Here is an 18402-nt window from a genome sequence, read left to right as displayed (position 1 = left end):
ACAGGCCATGGCCCACGGCACACAACACCTCGCTCTCCTGCCCAGGCCGTGTGTGCATGTCTTCACACAAGTGATCAGACCCGGGATGTTAAATTTGCCGATGACTTCAGAGATGGCACACCCTGTGACACTTGGCCCCCAGAGGGCAGGGCCAAGCTTGTGACCTCAGGCGGCCTCCCTCTGGGAGCCTCCATTTGTGGCAGGGCCTGGCAGCCACTCGGCTCTTCATGAAGCGCTGTGTGCTGGGAAGGGCCTCACACTGTCCATCCTCACTCTGTGCGGCATCCCTTGGCGCCAGGCACACATGGGATACGTGGGGTGAGGAAAGCAACGCCTGTGCTCAGACAGCGGTGCTGGGGTTCAGGGGCTCCCGCCATGTTCCATGGGACATTTCAGGGCTGTTTTTCGCATCCCAGGCGCTGTCGGGGGGAGTGGTTTGGGAATTCAGTGCTTGCTTCTGCCTTCCCACCACACGAGGAAAGACGCTGTAAGTGCCTGTCATTGTCATCGCTTTCACCGTAGCTGAGAGCCGTGAGGACCAAGGTGTGCCAGGCCTGTGTTGACTGCCTTGTGAAACTCAGTGTCCACATGGGGCAAGGGCTGGGCTGTCCCATCCTGCAGACACGGGCACCAGAGCACAGGAGAGTGGCGGCCTCCCTGCCCGGCTGCCTGCACCTCTTCTCGTAACTGTCAGCTCCTGCTGCCTCTCCCAGCCAAGCTGGCAGGATTTTTTTTTTTTAAGTAGACCCCACATACTCAAGGATGGGGGCAGATCCCCACATTGCTATCTGTGGGGATGTTTGTGTAGGCGCTTCTGGAAGCAGGGTCTTCTGAGCCATGTGTTCTCAGGCTGAGGCTCTGGACTCCACCGTGGCCCAGATGGGGCCTACTGTGGCGGGGTCCCCAGTGGGTATGTGAGTGGCAGTCGGGACACACACAGGTGGGCAGGCCACCCCCACCCTCCCCCTCCCCCTGCAGGCCCACCCTGCTCCGCAGGCAGCGTGTGGCCCTGGGGTGCCCATGGCAGTGCCTGAGGTGTGTTTCCTGATCACTTGGCCTCCTGCCTCCAGCTGTGGATGCGATGTGGCTGGAAGGCGGCTCAGGGCCTCCTGTCCTCTTCTTCCTCCTACCCCTGGGCTCACAGCGTTTCCCCTCTTCTGTCCTCTAGCTGGTCAGTGAGAAGGTCGGAGGGGCCGAGGGGACCAAGCTGGATGATGACTTCAAAGAGATGGAGAAGGTGAGGAAGAAACTGTGTGCTCTGTGTGGTGGTGGCACTGCTGGGGCCTGACCTCTGCCGGGCATAGTGGAGGCGGCCAACCTTGATGGGCCTGGGTCTGGAGTGATGGGGCCCGGCAGGTGTGGAGAGATGGGGTGGTGTGGGGGCCTCGTCAGCTGGACTTGACGGGCACCAGCTCTCTCCCCTGCCGTGGGCAGGCAGCTGTGGGGACATGGCTGAGCTGAAGACATGGAGAGGGGGTTGGGGGGTCCTGGTATGGGCTCTTAGGGCAGGAGGCGGTGCAGCAGCGGGGGCCTTGTGTGCCTTGGGCCCCCACTGGCTGTGGAGTCTTATATGCTGCTTCTCTCCACAGAAGGTGGATGTCACCAGCAAGGCGGTGACAGAAGTGCTGGCCAGGACCATCGAGTACCTGCAGCCCAACCCAGGTGGGTGCTCCAGCCACTGCCAGGGCCTGCCGCAGGCCCTCTGGCCTCTGTGTCAGAGGGAACGCAGGGGATGACAGAACCGCCAGGCTCATGGGTTGTGGGCTTCAGGCACAGCTGGATCCCGGAGTGCAGAGGCCATCCTTGGTGCTGCATGCTGCCTTTCCACCTCAACCAGCAGCTCAGCCCCTCTGTTGGCTTCACTCTCATGCCGACTGGTTCCTCAGGGCCGTCCCAGCCTTCAACCCCTCTTCCAGCCAGCAGTCCTGGCAGGGAGCCTCTCCCCCAGCTTACTTGTGGGATCCATTTGTATTGGCCGCCCCTCCCCAGTGCCCCTGGCCTGGACTTCACCTCCTGGGCTTGGGACTGGGTCTCCCTGGCTGAGAGACGGACTTTTCCCCAAGGAAAACCCAAATGCTGGCTCCATAGGAGGCCACGGACAGGGGGCAGACGCACACCCAGCAGTGTCCACTCAGGCCCTGCCAGGAGCAGACCCAAGCGGGCAGCGGAAGGGACACAGCTCATCACCCACCCCGGGAGCCTTGGCCTCAACCACCCCCGCTGCACATCACTGCTGCGCCTCCTCCCTGGCACCCCCCAGATGAGGGGTCATAGCCACGTTCCAAGAGGAGCAGCCCTTGGAAGGAGGAGGTGTTGCCCCCTGAGGAGCTTGGTCACCTCTCCGCCCGCTGCCAGCTCCTTTGAGGCTAGCAGGAGCAGGGAAGGGACCCTCTGGGGATTCCACTGTGCTTTGTGTGGCCTAGACTGTCCACAGGCACAGGAAGCAAGGGTGGGGAGGGGATGTGGGGGCTGCAGTCTGCCAGGGCAGAGGAGTGCAGGCCTCACAGCCCACACCCACCTGGCCATCCTATCCCAGCCTCGCGGGCTAAGCTGACCATGCTCAACACGGTGTCCAAGATCCGGGGCCAGGTGAAGAACCCCGGCTACCCGCAGTCGGAGGGGCTCCTGGGCGAGTGCATGATCCGCCACGGGAAGGAGCTGGGCGGCGAGTCCAACTTTGGTGAGTGGTGCTCTCTGGAAGCCACGCCCACCGTCCCTGGAGGCCACACCTCAACACAGGCAGGGCAGGTCCAGGCCCTGCGTGTGCTGAGTGCCGGGGACGTACAGTGGCCCCCACAGCTTTCCAGCTGCAGAGGCGCAGGAGACTGCACAGACCAACCCATCCAGCACTGGCCAGCAGCTGATGGGGCCCCTTCCTGTAGCTCCAGACCTTCCCCAACTCAAGCCAGCTGCTTCCCCAGGGCCTGGACCCCCCAGCATCTGTCCTTCCACCTGTTAAGGGCAAACCTAGGCCCTTTTAGGAGCATTGGAGGGTCTGGTTTAACGTCCAGCATCGATTCGGATTTTAGGATCCTTTGTTTTGCCCTGAGTTCCAATTTCCGGGCCCTGGGCTTAGAGTGTTGGGGGGCTGTTAGAAGTTGGGATGGGACCGAGTGTGGTGGCTCACGCCTGTAATCCCAACACTTTGGGAGGCCAAGGCAGGTGGATCACCTGAGATCGGGAATTCGAGACCAGCAAGACCAATATGGAGAAACCCCACCCCGCTTCTACTAAAAAAAAAATATATATATATATATACACACACACACACACACACACACACACACACACACAATTAGCCGGGTGTGGTAGTGCATGCCTGTAACCCCAGCTACTCAGGAGGCTGAGGCAGGAGAATCACTTGAACCCAGGAGGTGGAGGTTGCAGTGAGCCGAGACTATGAAAAAACAAAACAAAACAAAAACCGGGTGCGGTGGCTCACGCCTGTAATCCCAACACTTTGGGAGGCCGTGGCGGGCGGATCACGAGGTCAGGAGTTCGAGACCGGTCTGGTCTATATGGTGAAACCCCGTCTCTATTAAAAATACAAAAATTAGCTGGATGTGGTGGCGGGCCCCTGTAATCCCCCCTACTCAGGAGGCTGAGACAGGAGAATTGCTTGAACCTGGGAGGCAGAGGTTGCAGTGAGCTGAGATCATGCCACTGCACTCCAGCCTGGGCAACAGTGAGACTTCATCTCAAAGAAGTTGGAAAGGATCCAGGTGTGGGGGTGAACGCCTGTGGTCCCGGCTACTTGGGAGGCTGAGGTGCCAGCATGGCTTGAGCCCAGTTTGAGGCCTGCAGTGAGCTGGTACAGCGCCACTGCGTTCCAGCCTGTGAAACGCTGTTTCAAAAACAAAGGCTGAGGAGTGTCTCAGTCTAGTGGTCCCAGGCCCGGTATGATGGCTTCCCCCACCACTTCTCCACAGGTGACGCATTGCTGGATGCCGGCGAGTCCATGAAGCGCCTGGCAGAGGTGAAGGACTCCCTGGACATCGAGGTCAAGCAGAACTTCATTGACCCCCTCCAGAACCTGTGCGAGAAAGACCTGAAGGAGATCCAGGTGCTGCTCCTGCGCCAGCCTGGGGCCTGTCCCTTCCCCCTGCCGGATGGGGCAGCCCCATTCCTGCCACCCTCACCTCCAGCCTCGGCACTGCCCTCTGGGTCTCAGGCAGGCAGGATCCCCGGTGGTGCAGGGACAGTGGGTCAAAGCCATGCGTGGGGCGGCCCTCTGGCCGCTACTGGTGTGACCCATGTGCCCCACGTCTCCAGCACCACCTGAAGAAACTGGAGGGCCGCCGCCTGGACTTTGACTACAAGAAGAAGCGGCAGGGCAAGATCCCCGATGAGGAGCTACGCCAGGCGCTGGAGAAGTTCGAGGAGTCCAAGGAGGTGGCAGAAACCAGCATGCACAACCTCCTGGAGACCGACGTGAGTAGCTCGGGGTGTCACATCCTGAGAAGCCCCATGCCCTTGGGAGGCCAGGGTGGTGCCTCAAGGGAGCTGGAGGACAGATCGGCACCGACCTGGCCGCTGCAGCAGGGGAGGTGGAGGGTACGGGCCCCAGTCCCCCCCTCTCAGCCCCCTTGCCTCCTGTGGCTTCACCTCGGGAGTCAGGGAAGGCACAGGACAGTGGCACTGGCAGGAGCCCCTGAGCCCTACTGTCCCCACAGATCGAGCAGGTGAGTCAGCTCTCGGCCCTGGTGGACGCACAGCTGGACTACCACCGGCAGGCCGTGCAGATCCTGGACGAGCTGGCGGAGAAGCTCAAGCGCAGGTGAGCCCAGGGCCTTGGTCCCTCCAGAGAGTCTGGGCTGCCATGCGCCCTCTGCCGGCGCAAGTGGGCAGCACACCTCGCTGTGGGGCGAGCACATGGCAGAGCAGCATCCTGGATTCTTCCTGGGGACTGAGTGGAAAGGCCTGGGGGGCCGCGAGGTCAGAGGAGCTGGGGCTCTGAGAACTCTGAGTCAACACCAAGCCCTGCCCCGATGCAGGCCCCGGGGACTCCCTCCCTGGCTGCACGTTGCTGCTGCCACAGGAACACCCAGGCTCCCCTCCCTGAATGCAGAGGCCAGACCTGCTTCAGGGGCCTTGGCGTATGTGGGGCGCCAGCCGTGGTGGGGAATGGGGGGAGGAGGCAGGGGATGCGACTGGGGGTATTGTAGGTAGATGCTGTGGCAGGCCCCAGCTGCTTGGCAATCTCTGGGATGCCTCCAAGGTGGGGGTCCAGGCTGGAGGCCCTCTGGGTAGACATCCCAGTCTACCTGTGTCCCAGGGTCCATGTGTCACGACCCCACTGACAGCCTCTTCCTGCAGTCCCAGGCCAGGTCATTAGGCAGCAGCATAAATACAAGAGTGGGGCTGCCTCAGCTGTGACACGGGCTCGGTCCACTCACGCCTCTCCCTTCACAGGATGCGGGAAGCTTCCTCACGCCCTAAGCGGGAGTATAAGCCCAAGCCCCGGGAGCCCTTTGACCTTGGAGAGCCTGAGCAGTCCAACGGGGGCTTCCCCTGCACCACAGCCCCCAAGATCGCAGGTAATGGGGCATGGAGCTCTCTTGCGGAGGCAAATGCCAGCGGGTGGGAGTGGCCAAGGGCTGGCCCTGTCCTGGGTCTCTGAGCGCCAGACTCCTGGGTACAGCTCTCAGCCCTGCTCCATCTGGACCGCCAAGGCAGACGGGAAGGGCTGGCCCCAGCCTTCTGCAGAAGGGGCCCTGCCCGACCTTTTGAGCCCGCAGCTTCCTCGTTTTGCTTGTGTTTAGCTTCATCGTCTTTCCGATCTTCCGACAAGCCCATCCGGACCCCTAGCCGGAGCATGCGTGAGTGTTCCCAGGCCCACCTCGACCTCAGTGCTGCCTTCTCGGCCATTCGGGGAGGGTGTTTCTCCTCCTGCCCTGTTCTCTGCCCATCTCAAGCAGGGAGGAGCCAGGCTCGTGCAGCAGTAGGGGGCACAGGCCCCACAGCCTGCAAGATGCCACCTCTCTGGGTCTCAGCCTCACAGTGTGAATGAGGGATTGCCAAGGGCATTAGCCCAGCTCTAGGCTATGTGGTGGCTACAAGGGCTTGAGGGCATCTGGTCATTCCTTGTCACCGCAGCAGCACTGGGTGTCCCCAGCACCTCCCAGGAGTAGCTTTGGTGACCACTTACCAAGCTTCTCCCATCCTCCCTCCTGGGTGGCAGTAGAGGCCGGACCCCAGAAGTGGCAGGGGCAGGGGGTGGCCCAGGCAGGGCAGAGGGGAGGCCCATGCCCACCCACACGCTCCAGGTCACAGCAGGTCTGAGACCCCAGACTGGGCGGGGTGAGGCGTAGCAGCCCCAGCCCCACAGCCTGCTCCCGCCCCCAGCGCCCCTGGACCAGCCGAGCTGCAAGGCGCTGTACGACTTCGAGCCCGAGAACGACGGGGAGCTGGGCTTCCGTGAGGGTGACGTCATCACGCTGACCAACCAGATCGATGAGAACTGGTACGAGGGCATGCTGGACGGCCAGTCGGGCTTCTTCCCGCTCAGCTACGTGGAGGTGCTTGTGCCCCTGCCGCAGTGACTCACCTGTGCCCCCGCCCCTCCGTCCACACTGGCCGGCACCCCCTGCTGGGTCTCCTGCATTCCACGGAGCCCCTGCTGCCAGGGCGGTGTCTGAGCCTGCTGGCGCCACCTGGGCCCCGGCCCTTGAGGTACTCCCTGAGCAGGGCCCCACACTTGGGTGGGGGGGCTTATCTGGGTGGGTGGGGATGCCTGTTTACACTAGCGCTGACTCCCAACGGTGACGGCTCCCTTCCCCACTCCATGGCGCCAGCCTCCTCCCCCGCTCCCCAACTTCTCGCCCAGCTGGCCGAGGCGGGGCAACACTAAGGTGCTCTTAGAAACACTAATGTTCCTCTGGGGCAGCCCCCACCTCCGTCCTGACCCGACGGGGGCCCGGCCCACTGCCTACCCTCGAGTCCCGCAGCCTTAACAGGATGGGATCGAGCGTCCCCGTGGGGTGGCTCAGAGATAGGACCCTGGTTTTAAATCCCTCCCAGCCTGGTGCTGGTGATAGGCCCTGGCCCTATTCCAGGGCCAATGCACCCCCGCCTCACACACGCACTCCTTCTCCCCAAGGCCAGGGCAGAGGGCCTCACCGCCTCCCGGGCCTGCTGTCAGCTTGCAGCCCGGGGACAGAGGCCAGCTGGGATCTGCCTGAGGACAGAGAACATGGTCTCCTGCAGGGCCCTGCCTCCCAAGCCCCGCCCTCAGAAAGCCAAGTACCTTTTCAGCTTTTTAACTGCCCCCATCCCAACCCAGGGAGGCCTGTGTCACTCTGGCACAAGCTGCCACCACCAGCCACCCACACCTCCCCCCCCCAGCACACCTCACACCGGGACCACAGCCGCGCTGCCGAGGGCCAAGCACAAAGGTTCCAGTGAGCACATGTCCTAGCCCCTGGTGGCCAGGCTCCCCTTGCTGAGCCGCTGCCACTCCACCCTGTGGGACGTGGCCCCAGCCATCTCCTCTAGACCAAGGCAGGCAGCCCCGACATCTGCTTCCTCTATCGCCCAATCCAAAATTGATGAAATGGGGGGGGTTCTCTGGGCCAGGCCACATTCACATTCCCCTCCCCCTGTGGTCCAGTGAAGCCTCCGGACCCCAGGCTCTGCTCTGCCCTGCACCCCCCTCGTCAGAAGTACATGAGGGGCGCAGAGATGAGCACACAGCTTTGGGCACGGTCCAGGGCAAACTGAAATGTACGCCTGAATTTTGTAAACAGAAGTATTAAATGTCTCTTTCTACAGCCCCTTGCCTCGTCTTGGTGCAGGGGTGGGCCTGCCACCCACCGCCTTCCTGAGGGGCTGGCTCCAAAGCCACACACACCCCAGGAGGTCCCTCCAGCACCCCAGGTGCTCCCGAGCCCAAGGTGGGTGGGACTGGCCCTGAGGCTTTTGTGCCAGTTCCCAGGTGCAGGGGCTGAGGGGTACCCTGGAAGTTAATGCCCTGCCCTGGAAGTGAGGAAGCTGGGGTGATGGTACCAGCCTGGGCACCCAGCCACCCTCACCCCAGCCTTGGGGAGACCAGCGTGGCTGGCTGCTGCTTCCGTTTCTTTATTACCTGAGCCCATCCGGACCCTCAAGACAACTGGAGCCCACCCTGCCCTGGAAGGCTCAGCTCCCCTGCTTGAGGACGCCGCACACCTGTTCCAGGACGTGACACAGGCTCTGGTCCTTGGGCGTCCTGCTGGCCAAGGAGATCTGAAACGAGGGGGCTGGGCCTCAGGCTGTGCCCGGGGGTCCTAGCAGCCCTGCGCCTCACAGTCCACCGTGCAAGTCCAGCATCCTGACTGAGCCCCCCTGAGACCGAGGCACAGGGCTGGGGTCCCGCAGCACAGCCTGCTGCTTACCCAGTGGGGCAGTATGTAACCGAGGGCCTGGCTCCCGGGGGCAGCGGTGCTGTGTGGAGGGGTGGGGCTTATGTGCACACTCCCGATCCTGCCCCCACTTCAGCCCCTCCCTGCCTGGGTTCCAGACACCCATGGGGACACCACAGCCTCCACAGCTATCCGAGAGCTGAGCAGAATGAGTCCCTTTCTATGCCAGGTGGAGGGAAACCAGGAAACACTACCCTAAGACACTCAGGGGCAGCCAGGACCCTGGGCCCTCTGCAGGGGAGCCACTCCCAAAACCTGCTGCCAGGACCTCATCCGGCACTGCCGGAGCTTAAAGCTCCACAGTCCAATCAAATCTGGCCTGCACCCTGCTGGGGTGGCCACGGGGTGACCAGGGTCACCAGTCTGCCAGCTGGGCTGTCTCAGGCCCCTGAGGCCCACGGGGCTCATTGCTGCCACCTTTTAGGCTGCCCAGGGAGCCTCTCCTGGGGCCCCGTTAGGAGGTCTGCGGGGACTTGGGGCTCACCTTAAGCTTGTCGAGGTAGGTGTGCTCCTGGCTCCAGGGTTCCTGGAGCCTCACGAGGTCAGGGGAACCCTTGTAGAACTCCACCAGCAGCATCTACAGGACAGAGGAGCATGGACTCCCAGGCTCCCTCCAAGCCTGAGGTACCTCAGCGCCTCTCCTGGGGTTCCAGTCTCAGGCAGCCCTGAGACATGACCCCATCACTAACAAACCAACCACAAAGGGATCATGAGTGACCTTAGCCACAGGGCTCACCTAGCTTAGGTCCAGGAGGGCGCTCTCGAGGGGGAGGCAGCAGCGTTGCCCAAGGGGCTGCCACGAGAGGTCCACCTGGACCTGCACTCACCGAGCCCAGTTCTCCAGAACCACGCAGGCCTGACGTGGCCCCCTGGTTCGGCCTCATCCCCAGCTGTGACACCTGTGAGGTCACAGGTTTGACGAACTAGTTTAGGTTTTGTTGGGTTTTTTCCTTGAGGTAGGGTCTCACTCTGTGGCCCAGACTGGAGCGCAGTGGCGTGATCTCAACTCACTGTAACCTCCACCTCCCGGGTTCAAGAGCTTGTCCTGCCTCAGCCTCCCAAGTAGCTGGGACTATAGGCACCCGCCACCACTCCTGGCTAGCTTTTCTATCTTGGTAGAGACAGGGTTTTGCCATGTTGGCCAGACTAGTCTCGAACTCCTGACCTCAGGTGATCCACCCACCTCAGCCTCCCAAAGTGCTGGGATTACAGGCGTGAGCCACAATGTCTGCCTTAGTTTAGTGTTTTAAATGCATGTTGAACACACAATTTTTAAGTGTTCATCCAGTTACCACCCAAAGTCCCTGGGGTTTCTCTACTGGACAGCCTGGCAGAAGAGGCCAGTGCCTTGGAGAACAGCAGGTGGGGAGGTGAGGGCAGAAGTTGGAGGGACCCTGGCAAGGGCCTGGACTCTGTCCTGAGTGATGGAAGAAGCCCTAACCCAGGCCCCCAAGGCGCCACCAGCCATAGCTTCCCAAGCCCACCGGTGGGAAGCAGACCAACGCATCGTGTGCCCAGCTGCGCACTGCCAGCCCCTGCCTGCCCGCCCCGCAGCGAGCTCACCATCTCGTGAAGGATGTCATTGGTCAGGAAGCTGTCCTGGACGTAGGCCATCTCTACATCCATGGGGATGCCATAGTCACTGGGCCTTTGCTGGCAGGGACACAGACCAGTCAGAGAAGCCTCACCAGCCCGCAGCCCATGGCAGCTGGGGACAATTGGCAGTGCCCGGGCTGGGAACGGGAGAGTGCACACCCCGGCTCAGCTCTGCACCGGGATTGGCACCTGGTGGTGGGACCAGGGAGGCAGGGTAGCATCCTTACTGTGGGAGAGGCCCAGAAGAGAGCCAGGGCCCTGAAATGACTTCCCAGGGCTGACCTCTGACTTCAGGGCAGGATTGGGGAATGAAGCCAGGCAGGGTCAGGAAGGGAGCCCTCCTCTTTGTACTGAGCAGCCAATGACACAACGGAGGCCCCACGCCCAGGACCTCACCAAAATATGGGCAGGGCAGCAGTCATGTCCCCGTTTCATAGATGGAGAAACTGGGGCCCCAGCTCTCCAGTGGAGCCTGGAACCAGGGGCCCCTGCCTAGTCATGACCCAAATGCCCCGGTGCTCCCGGGCCCCCCAGGCTCTCCCAACAGCCCCACCTACCTCGGGAGGAGGCATCACCCAGAAAGGCGAGATCTTGGACTCGGGGCCTGGGTTGCCAGAATAGTAAGGGGCTGGCGGGAGAGAGGGAGAGAGGGGTTGGGCCTGGGAGGCTCGGCTGGCCCAGCATCCCCCCTCCTTGCTCCCCCCACAGCCCCATCCCACGTACAGCAGAGCAGGGCGAGGCAGGGCTGGAAGCCATTGCTGGAGCCCTGCAGCCGCAGCTGGTAGTCCATCTGTGCGTCGATGTCCTGCAGAGATGGCAGCGCCGGGCTGTGCGGGTGGCTGTGGTACCAGCCCACCAGGGACAGGCCCCGCAGGAACAGGCTCTGGTAGATCTGGGGACAGAGGCGCAGCTCAGGGGGCACAGGGGCCTGAACGGCTCTAGTGAGCTTATGTGGCTGGCCAGCCCTGAACGAATTCCTGCTGTGTATCAGGCCTGGGGACACAGTGATGACCAAGACAGGCCCTGCCCCCACCGCCACTGAGTCCAGTGGGAGCTGGAGAGACAGCCAACAAGTACCTCTTTTAATATAAAAGACGCACCCTGCCACAAAGCCAGGACACCAAAGTCATTTTGTTCACCGCTGTAGCCCAGCTTACAGAATAATAGTCGCCACACAGTAAGCACTCAACAAACAGTTAAAACTAGGCTGGGAGCAGTGGCTCACACCTATAATCCCAGTGCTTTGGGAGGCTGAGGCAGGCAGATCACTTGAGGTCACGAGTTCAAGACCAGCCTGGCCAACATGGAGAAACCCCCTTCTCTACTAATAAAAAAATTAGCCAGGTGTGGTGGCACGTGTCTGTACTCCCATCTACTATGGAGGCTGAGGCAGGAGGATGTTGAACCTGGGCAGCTGATGCTGCAGTGAGCCATGATTATGCCACTGCAGTCCAGCCTGGGCAACAGAGCAAGATCGTGTCTCAAAGAAAAGGAAAAAAAAAAAAGAATAGCAGCTGGCACTTATGAGTAGTGTTTAATAGATGAGGCCTGGCACTGAGCATTCAATATTAGCAGCCCTTCACTTTTTATGTTCTTAGATATAGGGTCTTGCTCTGTCACCCAGGCTGGAACGCAGTGGCGCCATCTCAGCTCACTGAAGCCTCAACCTCCTGGACTCAATCCATCCTCCTGCCTCAGCCTCTCAAATAGATGGGACTACAGGTGCGTACCACCATGTCTGGCTAATTTTTTTTATCTTTTGTAGAGATGGGGTCTTGCTGTGGCCCCAGGCTGGTGTCGAACTCCTGGGCTCCAGCAAACCTCCTGCCTCGGCCTCCCTAAGTGCTGGGATTCCAGGTGTGAACCCCCGGCGCCTAGATCTGATGGCCTTTCATTGAAGCGGCTCATTTTACAGACAAGGAAACCAAGGCTCTGAGAGGGGAGGGGGCTGGCGAGGTCTCAGCACCAGGGCTAGGAGATCCAAAAGCAGTGCTCTTAGGCTGGGCGCGGTGGCTCACACCTGTAATCCCAGCACTTTGGGAGGCTGACGCGGGTGGATCACGAGGTCAGGAGTTTGAAACCAGCCTGGCCAACATGGTGAAACCCTGTCTCAACTAAAAATACAAAAATTAGCTGGATATGGTGGTGCACACCTGTAATCCTAGGTATTCAGGAGGCAGAGGCAGGAGAATCACTTGAATCCGGAAGGTGGAGGTTGCAGTGAGCCAAGATCGCGCCCTGCACTCCATCCTGAGCGACAGAGCGAGAATGTCTCAAGAAAAAAAAAGGCCGGGCGCAGTGGCTCACACCTGTAATCCCAGCACTTTGGGAGGCTGAGGCAGGCGGATCACGAGGTCAGGAGATCGAGACCATCCTGGCTAACGCGGTGAAACCCCGTCTCTACTAAAAATACAAAAAATTAGCTGGGCGTGGTGGCGGGCACCTGTAGTCCCAGCTATTCAGGAGGCTGAGGCAGGAGAATGGCGTGAACCCGGGAGGCGGAGCTTGCAGTGAGCTGAGATCGCGCCACTGCACTCCAGCCTGGGCCACAGAGCGAAACTCCATCGCAAAAAAAAAAAAAAAAAAAAAAAAAAGCGGCGTTCTTCACCCTTCACCATGGGGTCCCAGGCACACAGACGGGCATGCTCACCTGCACGGTTGCTGGGTGATGACACTGCCAGCCACTGGGCAGTCGCCAGGACAGCTATGTCCCTTCCCAACCCTCCCCAGAATGCCACCTCCCAGGTAGCCCCTCACCTCCTCTTCGATGGCAGCTGCAGTCTCTGCGTCCCCAAGCCGGCTCCGACAAGGGAAGGCTCTGAGCACCGTCAGCACTGTGGGGAGGGGCAGCTGTGACCCCGTGACCCCGCTCCCCCAACGCCCCCGCCCACCCGGCCCTGGATACCCACTCTGGCTGTTGATGTCCCAGCGGCCCCCCAGGTAACCCACGACCTCACTCCGCGTCAGGTGGCTGTGGAAGTCCTGGGGAAGGGAGGGACAGCAAAAGACTGGCTCAGGCTGTGGCCCTGCCCCAACACTGGAGCCAGCCTGTGCCCTCATTCTCTTTGAGACTCAGTCTTGGTCTGTCGCCCAGGCTGGAGGGCAGTGGCATGATCTCGGCTCACCGCAACCTCCGCCTCCCCAGTTCAAGCCATTCTCCTGTCTCAGCCTCTCAGGTAGCTGGGATTAGAGGCGTGCACCACCACGCCCAGCTAATTTTTGTATGTTTAGTAGAGACAGGGTTCAGTGTTACCCAGGCTTGTCTCAAACTCCTGAGTTCAGGTGACCCGCTGCCTCAGCTTCCCAAAGTGCTGGGATTACAGGTGTGAGCCACTGGGCCTGGCCATGCACCCTCCTTCATACATTTATTGAGCACCTACAGTGTACCAGTAGCAAACAAAGCAGACAAGGCCCCAGCTGTCATGGAGCTGATACGCAGGGGAGCCCCGCCCACTGCCCACCTACTGGGCTCCCCAGGCCCCTGCCCAGGCCTGGGAGCCCCTTGCCCCTAGACAGGGTGGGCCACACACCAGCAGGAACAGCACGTTGCTGGAAACAGCCACGTTGAACGGCTGGAACTTGTTGATGGCTGCAAAGGATGTTACTTCCACGAGGGTGTGGGGGTTCCTGTAGGGGCCAGGAGGGTCGCACAGTCTCAGGAACCCCCAGGCTCTTCCCTCGCCCCCACACTGACTCTCCCAACCCCACAGCTCTGAGGATCTGAGGCTCTGTCCCACCCCCCACCCCTGCCCTTGCTACCCCAAGACCAGCAAGAGATCCAGGTGAGCTGGGGCAGGGGCAGAACTTGGGGTGAGTCTGACCTGGCCAAGTCGCGGCTGCCCAGCATGCAGTAGCGGACCGGAACCCGGATCTTGCTGTCCACCCGCTTCCCTGGGGTTGTGGCCTCTGGGAGAGAAAAAGGCAGGGTCAGTCCCTCCCCAGCCCAAGTTAGAACAAATTAGGTGGCCACTGGGTGTGGTGGTGCATGCCTATAATCCCAGTGCTGAAGCAGGAGGATCGCTTGAGCATGGGAGGTTGAGGCTGCAGTGAGCTGTGATCACACCACTGCACTCCAGCCTGGGTTACAGAGTGAGACTCTTATTTACAAAAAAGAAATTTTTTTCCACTAGGAAGCTGAGGTGAGAGGATTGCTCAAGTCCAGGAGTTCAAGACCAGCCTGGGCAAGATGATGAGATCTCGTCTCTGAAAAAAAATACAAAAATTAGCTGGGTGTGGTGGCGCACACCTGTGGTCCCAGTTACTCAAGAGGCTGAGGTGAGAGCATCACTTGAACCCAGGAAGTTGAGGCTGCAGTTAGCCATGATTGCACCACTGTACTCTGCCCTGGGGGACACAGCAAAACCCTGTCTCAAAAAAACAAAACAAAAAAACAGGTACAGTGGCTCACGCCTGTAATCCCAACACTTTGGGAGGCCGAGACCGGTGGATCACCTGAGGTCAGGAGTTCAAGACCAGCCTGGACAACATTGTGAAACTCCATCTCTACTAAAAATACAAAAGTTAGCCAGGCGTGGTGGCTGGCGCCTATAGTCCCAGCTATTTGGGAGGCTGAGGCAGGAGAATCGCTTGAACCCGGGAGGCAGAGGTTGCAGTGAGCCGAGACTGAGCCACTGCATTCCAGCCTGGGCGACAGAGGGAGACTCCATCACCAAAAAATAAATAAATATATAAAATAAAATAAAATCCAGCATTTGAGCTTAAGAAGTCAAGGCAGTGAGTAAAACTGGGCAGTGGGACTGTCTTCAGCCCAGGCCTCGCCCGGCTCCAGACTTAGGGCCCAGCTGACTCTCCATGTCTCCATCTTGGGGGCCCTAGGAGAAGATCAAGGCCCAACCTCTCCCCAGTCTCCTCCCCAACCCGAGCTGTATCCGCCCCTGTCCTGCCTCCCCTCCCCACGCCTCTCACCCGGGTGGGCAGGCTCTGAAGGGCTCTTCCCCAGTGGTCTCCGACTCTTGTCCTCTGCTGAGACCCCCGCCAGAACGTCCTCCTCCTCCTCTTCCATCAGCAACTCCTCCTCCTCCCCTTCACTGGCTGGGCTCTGCAGGGGTTAGGGGTCAGGGACAGCGGTGGGACCCTCAGCTGGGTGCCCCCCACTCTCCCTACTAAATCCCACCCCAGCCCTTTGGCCTAAGCCGTAGGCGCCATTGCCCCACATGACCACTAGAGGGAGGGAGGGAGCAGAGAAGGCCTTAAGCTAAGACCTCACATTTTATTTATTTGTAATTTATTTTTTATTTATTTATTTTTGAGACGGAGTCTCTCTCTGTCGCCCAGTCTGGAGTGCAGTGGTGTGACTTCGGCTCAATGCAACTTCCGCCTCCTGGGTTCAAGTGACTCTCCTGCCTCAGCCTCCTGAGTAGCTGGGATTACAGGCATGCACCACCACATCCAGCTAATTTTGTATTCTTAGTAGAGACGGGATTTCTCCATGTTGGTCAGGCTGGTCTCAAACTCCCGACCTCAGGTGATCCACCCACCTCGGCCTCCCAAAGTGCTGGGATTACAGGCGTAAGCCACCGCACCCGGCTCACCTCGCATTTTATAATACAAGCCCTGCGCAACCTTTGGTGAGCACCATTGCCATTTATGCCTAGCGTTCCATTATTGGAACGCTAAGCATATGGGAGCTATTTATATCCTACTGCTCAAAGTCATCGCCAAGGTCTGATTGCAAAAATTCAAAGAATTGCAACCTCAGACATAAATGGGTTTAAACTCTCTGAACTCTATTCTTTTATCTTTTTTTTTTTCTTTGAGACACGGTCTCACTCTGTCACCCAGGCTGGAGTGCAGTGGCACGATCTTGGCTCACTGCAACCTCTGCCTTCCGGGTTCAAGCCATTCTCCTGCCTCAGCTTCCTGAGTAGCTGGGAGTACAGTTGCCCACCACCACGCCTGGCTAATTTTTGTCTTTTTAGTATAGATGAGGTTTTGCCATGTTGGCCAGGCTGGTCTCAAACTCCTGACCTCAAGTGACCCACCCGCCTCAGCCTCCCAAAGTGTTAGCATTACAGGTGTGAGCCACCGTGCCCAGCCAACTCTATTCTTTTTTTTTTTTTTTTTTTTTTGAGACAGAGTCTCACTCTGTCACCGAGGCTGGAGTGCAGTGGCATGATCTCGGCTCCCTACAACCTCCACCTCCCGGGTTCAAGTGATTTTCCTGCCTCAGCCTCCCGAGTAGCTGGGATTATAGGCACGTGCCACCACGCCCAGCTAATTTTTTGTAGTTTTAGTAGAGATGGGGTTTCACCGTGTTAGCCAGGATGGTCTTGATGGTCTGACCTTGTGATTTGCCCATCTCGGCCTCCCAAAGTGCTGGGATTAAAGGCGTGAGCCACCGTGCCCGGCCGCCAACTCTATTCTTATCTGTAAAAGGGCACAATGACCTCCAACTCCACAGGGATGGCATCAGGGTGAAATGAAATCATACGCACAAAGCATTTAGCATACAGCTAGATGCTCCGTTCACTGAGCGAGCCAGCACCATACATAGGTGGCTTTCATGTCTTTGAGTAACCTTTCCTCCCAGCCGGGCGCAGTGGCTCACGCCTGCAATCCCAGCACTTTGGGAGGCTGAGGCGGTGGATCACTTGAGGTCAGGAGTTCGAGACCAGCCTGGCCAACATGGTGAAACCCCATCTCTACTAAAAATACAAAAATTAGCCAGGCATGGTGGCAAACACCTGCAATCCCAGCTACTCAGGAGGCTGAGGCAGGAGGATCACTTGAACCCGGGAGGCGGAGACTGCCGTGAACTGAGATCACACCATTGTACTACAGCCTGGGTGACGGAGCGAGACTCTGTCTACAAAAATACAAATTAAAAATAACCTCTCCTCCAGTTCTGTCCTAAACTGCCCTTGTGGAGGTGACCTCTCTGGGTCACATCTCACTTTCTGTCCTCGTCACCTTCTCGGCAGCATCTGACTCAGCACAGCCTCCTACCTACCGGGACACGGTCCTCACACGACCCCCGGATCCCACGCTCGCCTGGCTCCCTCTCACCTCCCCTCTCGCTGTTGCTGGCCCCAGGCTGGGTTTTCAGGCCTCCTCCCTCCACACCCCTCCCAGGTGGCCTCATCCCCTCTCAGGGCTCCAAATCCTGTCTACACCTGACACTGCCCACGGTCCTGTCTCCAGCCCAAGCCTCTCCTGGCTCCAGACTCAGGGCCCAGCTGCCTCTCTATGTCTCCATGTGGGGGACTCACAGGGTCAAACTCAACACAGCCATGCTGGGCCCCACTGAACCCCCAGATCTGCCCTTCCGACATCCCCCAATTTTGGCAGCTCGATCCACCCACTTGCTCAGGACTCCAGCATCTGATCTATCAGCAAACCTGGCGGATACACTTCCAAAAATGCCTGGAACCTGCCCACTTCTTCCCTGCTCCATGGTTGGCCTGGGCCACTCCATCATCCCTCACCTGGACCAGCTCACTCACTTCTGCCCTGGTCCCTGGATCCCACCCTAACCCCCAACAGTCTAGTCCCCACAGCAGCCACGAGAGAACGCCTGTGAGCACCTCAGTCAGATCCTGTCCTTCCTCTGCCTGCAACACTCCATGGCTCCCACCTTCCTCCAGGTCAAAGCCCAAGTTCTCCCCATAACCTAGAGGGCCCTGCATGACCTGCCCTGTCCCCTTCCCATCCTCCCCACCTCCTTCTCTCTCCCTTACTCACTCGGCTCCAGCCACACAGGCTCCTCGCTGTTCCTCCAACACACCAGGCACGGTCGTGCCCCAGGGCCTTTGCAGGGGCTGTTTCTCAGAAGTCCTCATGGCACCGTCCCTCCCTCCCTCCCCACCTTCAGTTCTCTGTTCAAATGTCACCTTCTCAGTGAAGCCCCCCCAACCACCTTCTTCCCCCACAACTCCCACCCAAAGGCAGGGATTTTTGACTTTTTTGCCCTCTGCTTTATATTCAGTGCCTAAAACAGGCCTTGCACACAGTTGGCCACTAACTGAATACATACTGAAAGAATGGTTTCCTGTGTCATCTTAGCTAGGCAAGAGTGCCTGGTAATTTAATGGAACACTGATCTAGGCATTACTGCGATGGCATTTGTTACATGTGATTCATATCTACAGTAAGGTGACTTTCAGAAAGGACATTGCTCTTGACCAGGCTCCACGGCTGGCTCACGCCTGCAATCCCAGCACTTTGGGAGGCAGAGGCGGGCGGATCACCTGAGGTCAGGAGTTCAAGACTAGCCTGGCCAACATGGTGAAACCCCATCTCTACTAAAAATACAAAAATTAACTGGGTATGGTAGTGGGCATCTGTAGTCCCAGCTACTCAGGAGGCTGAGGCAGGAGAATCGCCTGAACCCGAGAGGCAGAGGTTGCAGTGAGCCAAGATCACGCCATTGCGCTCCAGCCTGGGAAAC

The 18402-nt window shown here is 59.3% G+C and overlaps 2 protein-coding genes and 1 long non-coding RNA gene across 5 annotated transcripts in view; 1 reads left to right on the top strand and 2 right to left on the bottom strand.

Moving 5' to 3' along the window:
• Positions 1-7769, top strand: part of SH3GL1 (SH3 domain containing GRB2 like 1, endophilin A2) — a 39890-nt gene extending 32121 nt beyond the window's left edge. The window contains exons 2-10 of the mRNA XM_034945481.4: positions 1169-1237; positions 1590-1662; positions 2537-2680; positions 3930-4063; positions 4273-4431; positions 4674-4777; positions 5413-5537; positions 5763-5819; positions 6346-7769. Of these exons, the coding sequence (XP_034801372.3) occupies positions 1169-1237; positions 1590-1662; positions 2537-2680; positions 3930-4063; positions 4273-4431; positions 4674-4777; positions 5413-5537; positions 5763-5819; positions 6346-6542 (1062 nt within the window). The 3' untranslated portion in view covers positions 6543-7769. The remainder of the gene's footprint in view (positions 1-1168; positions 1238-1589; positions 1663-2536; positions 2681-3929; positions 4064-4272; positions 4432-4673; positions 4778-5412; positions 5538-5762; positions 5820-6345) is intronic.
• LOC134729589 (uncharacterized) lies at positions 3425-4741 on the bottom strand. The gene is made up of 3 exons (XR_010110806.1): positions 4606-4741; positions 4140-4503; positions 3425-4033 (listed from the first exon to the last, which is right to left on the bottom strand). It is a non-coding gene; the product is annotated as an uncharacterized LOC134729589 (long non-coding RNA).
• A 291-nt stretch (positions 7770-8060) lies between the features above and the next one.
• The window catches only part of MPND (MPN domain containing), a 30859-nt gene continuing 20517 nt past the window's right edge, over positions 8061-18402 (bottom strand). For 2 of the 3 annotated variants that reach the window (XM_034945477.3, XM_034945479.3), the window contains 10 exons: positions 14922-15054; positions 13817-13901; positions 13526-13622; positions 12905-12977; positions 12753-12829; positions 10719-10887; positions 10553-10623; positions 9963-10052; positions 8884-8976; positions 8061-8223 (listed from right to left, as the gene is read on the bottom strand). In XM_034945477.3, the coding sequence (XP_034801368.3) occupies positions 8137-8223; positions 8884-8976; positions 9963-10052; positions 10553-10623; positions 10719-10887; positions 12753-12829; positions 12905-12977; positions 13526-13622; positions 13817-13901; positions 14922-15054 (975 nt within the window). In that variant the 3' untranslated portion in view covers positions 8061-8136. The remainder of the gene's footprint in view (positions 8224-8883; positions 8977-9962; positions 10053-10552; positions 10624-10718; positions 10888-12752; positions 12830-12904; positions 12978-13525; positions 13623-13816; positions 13902-14921; positions 15055-18402) is intronic. The other variant, XM_034945478.3, reaches the window with a different exon arrangement.

This window comes from Pan paniscus, chromosome 20 (genome assembly GCF_029289425.2).
Source record: "Pan paniscus chromosome 20, NHGRI_mPanPan1-v2.0_pri, whole genome shotgun sequence".
NCBI classification, from domain to species: Eukaryota; Metazoa; Chordata; class Mammalia; order Primates; family Hominidae; genus Pan; species Pan paniscus.
Note: the sequence above shows the minus strand (reverse complement) of the source record. Positions and strands in the feature narration are given on the sequence as shown.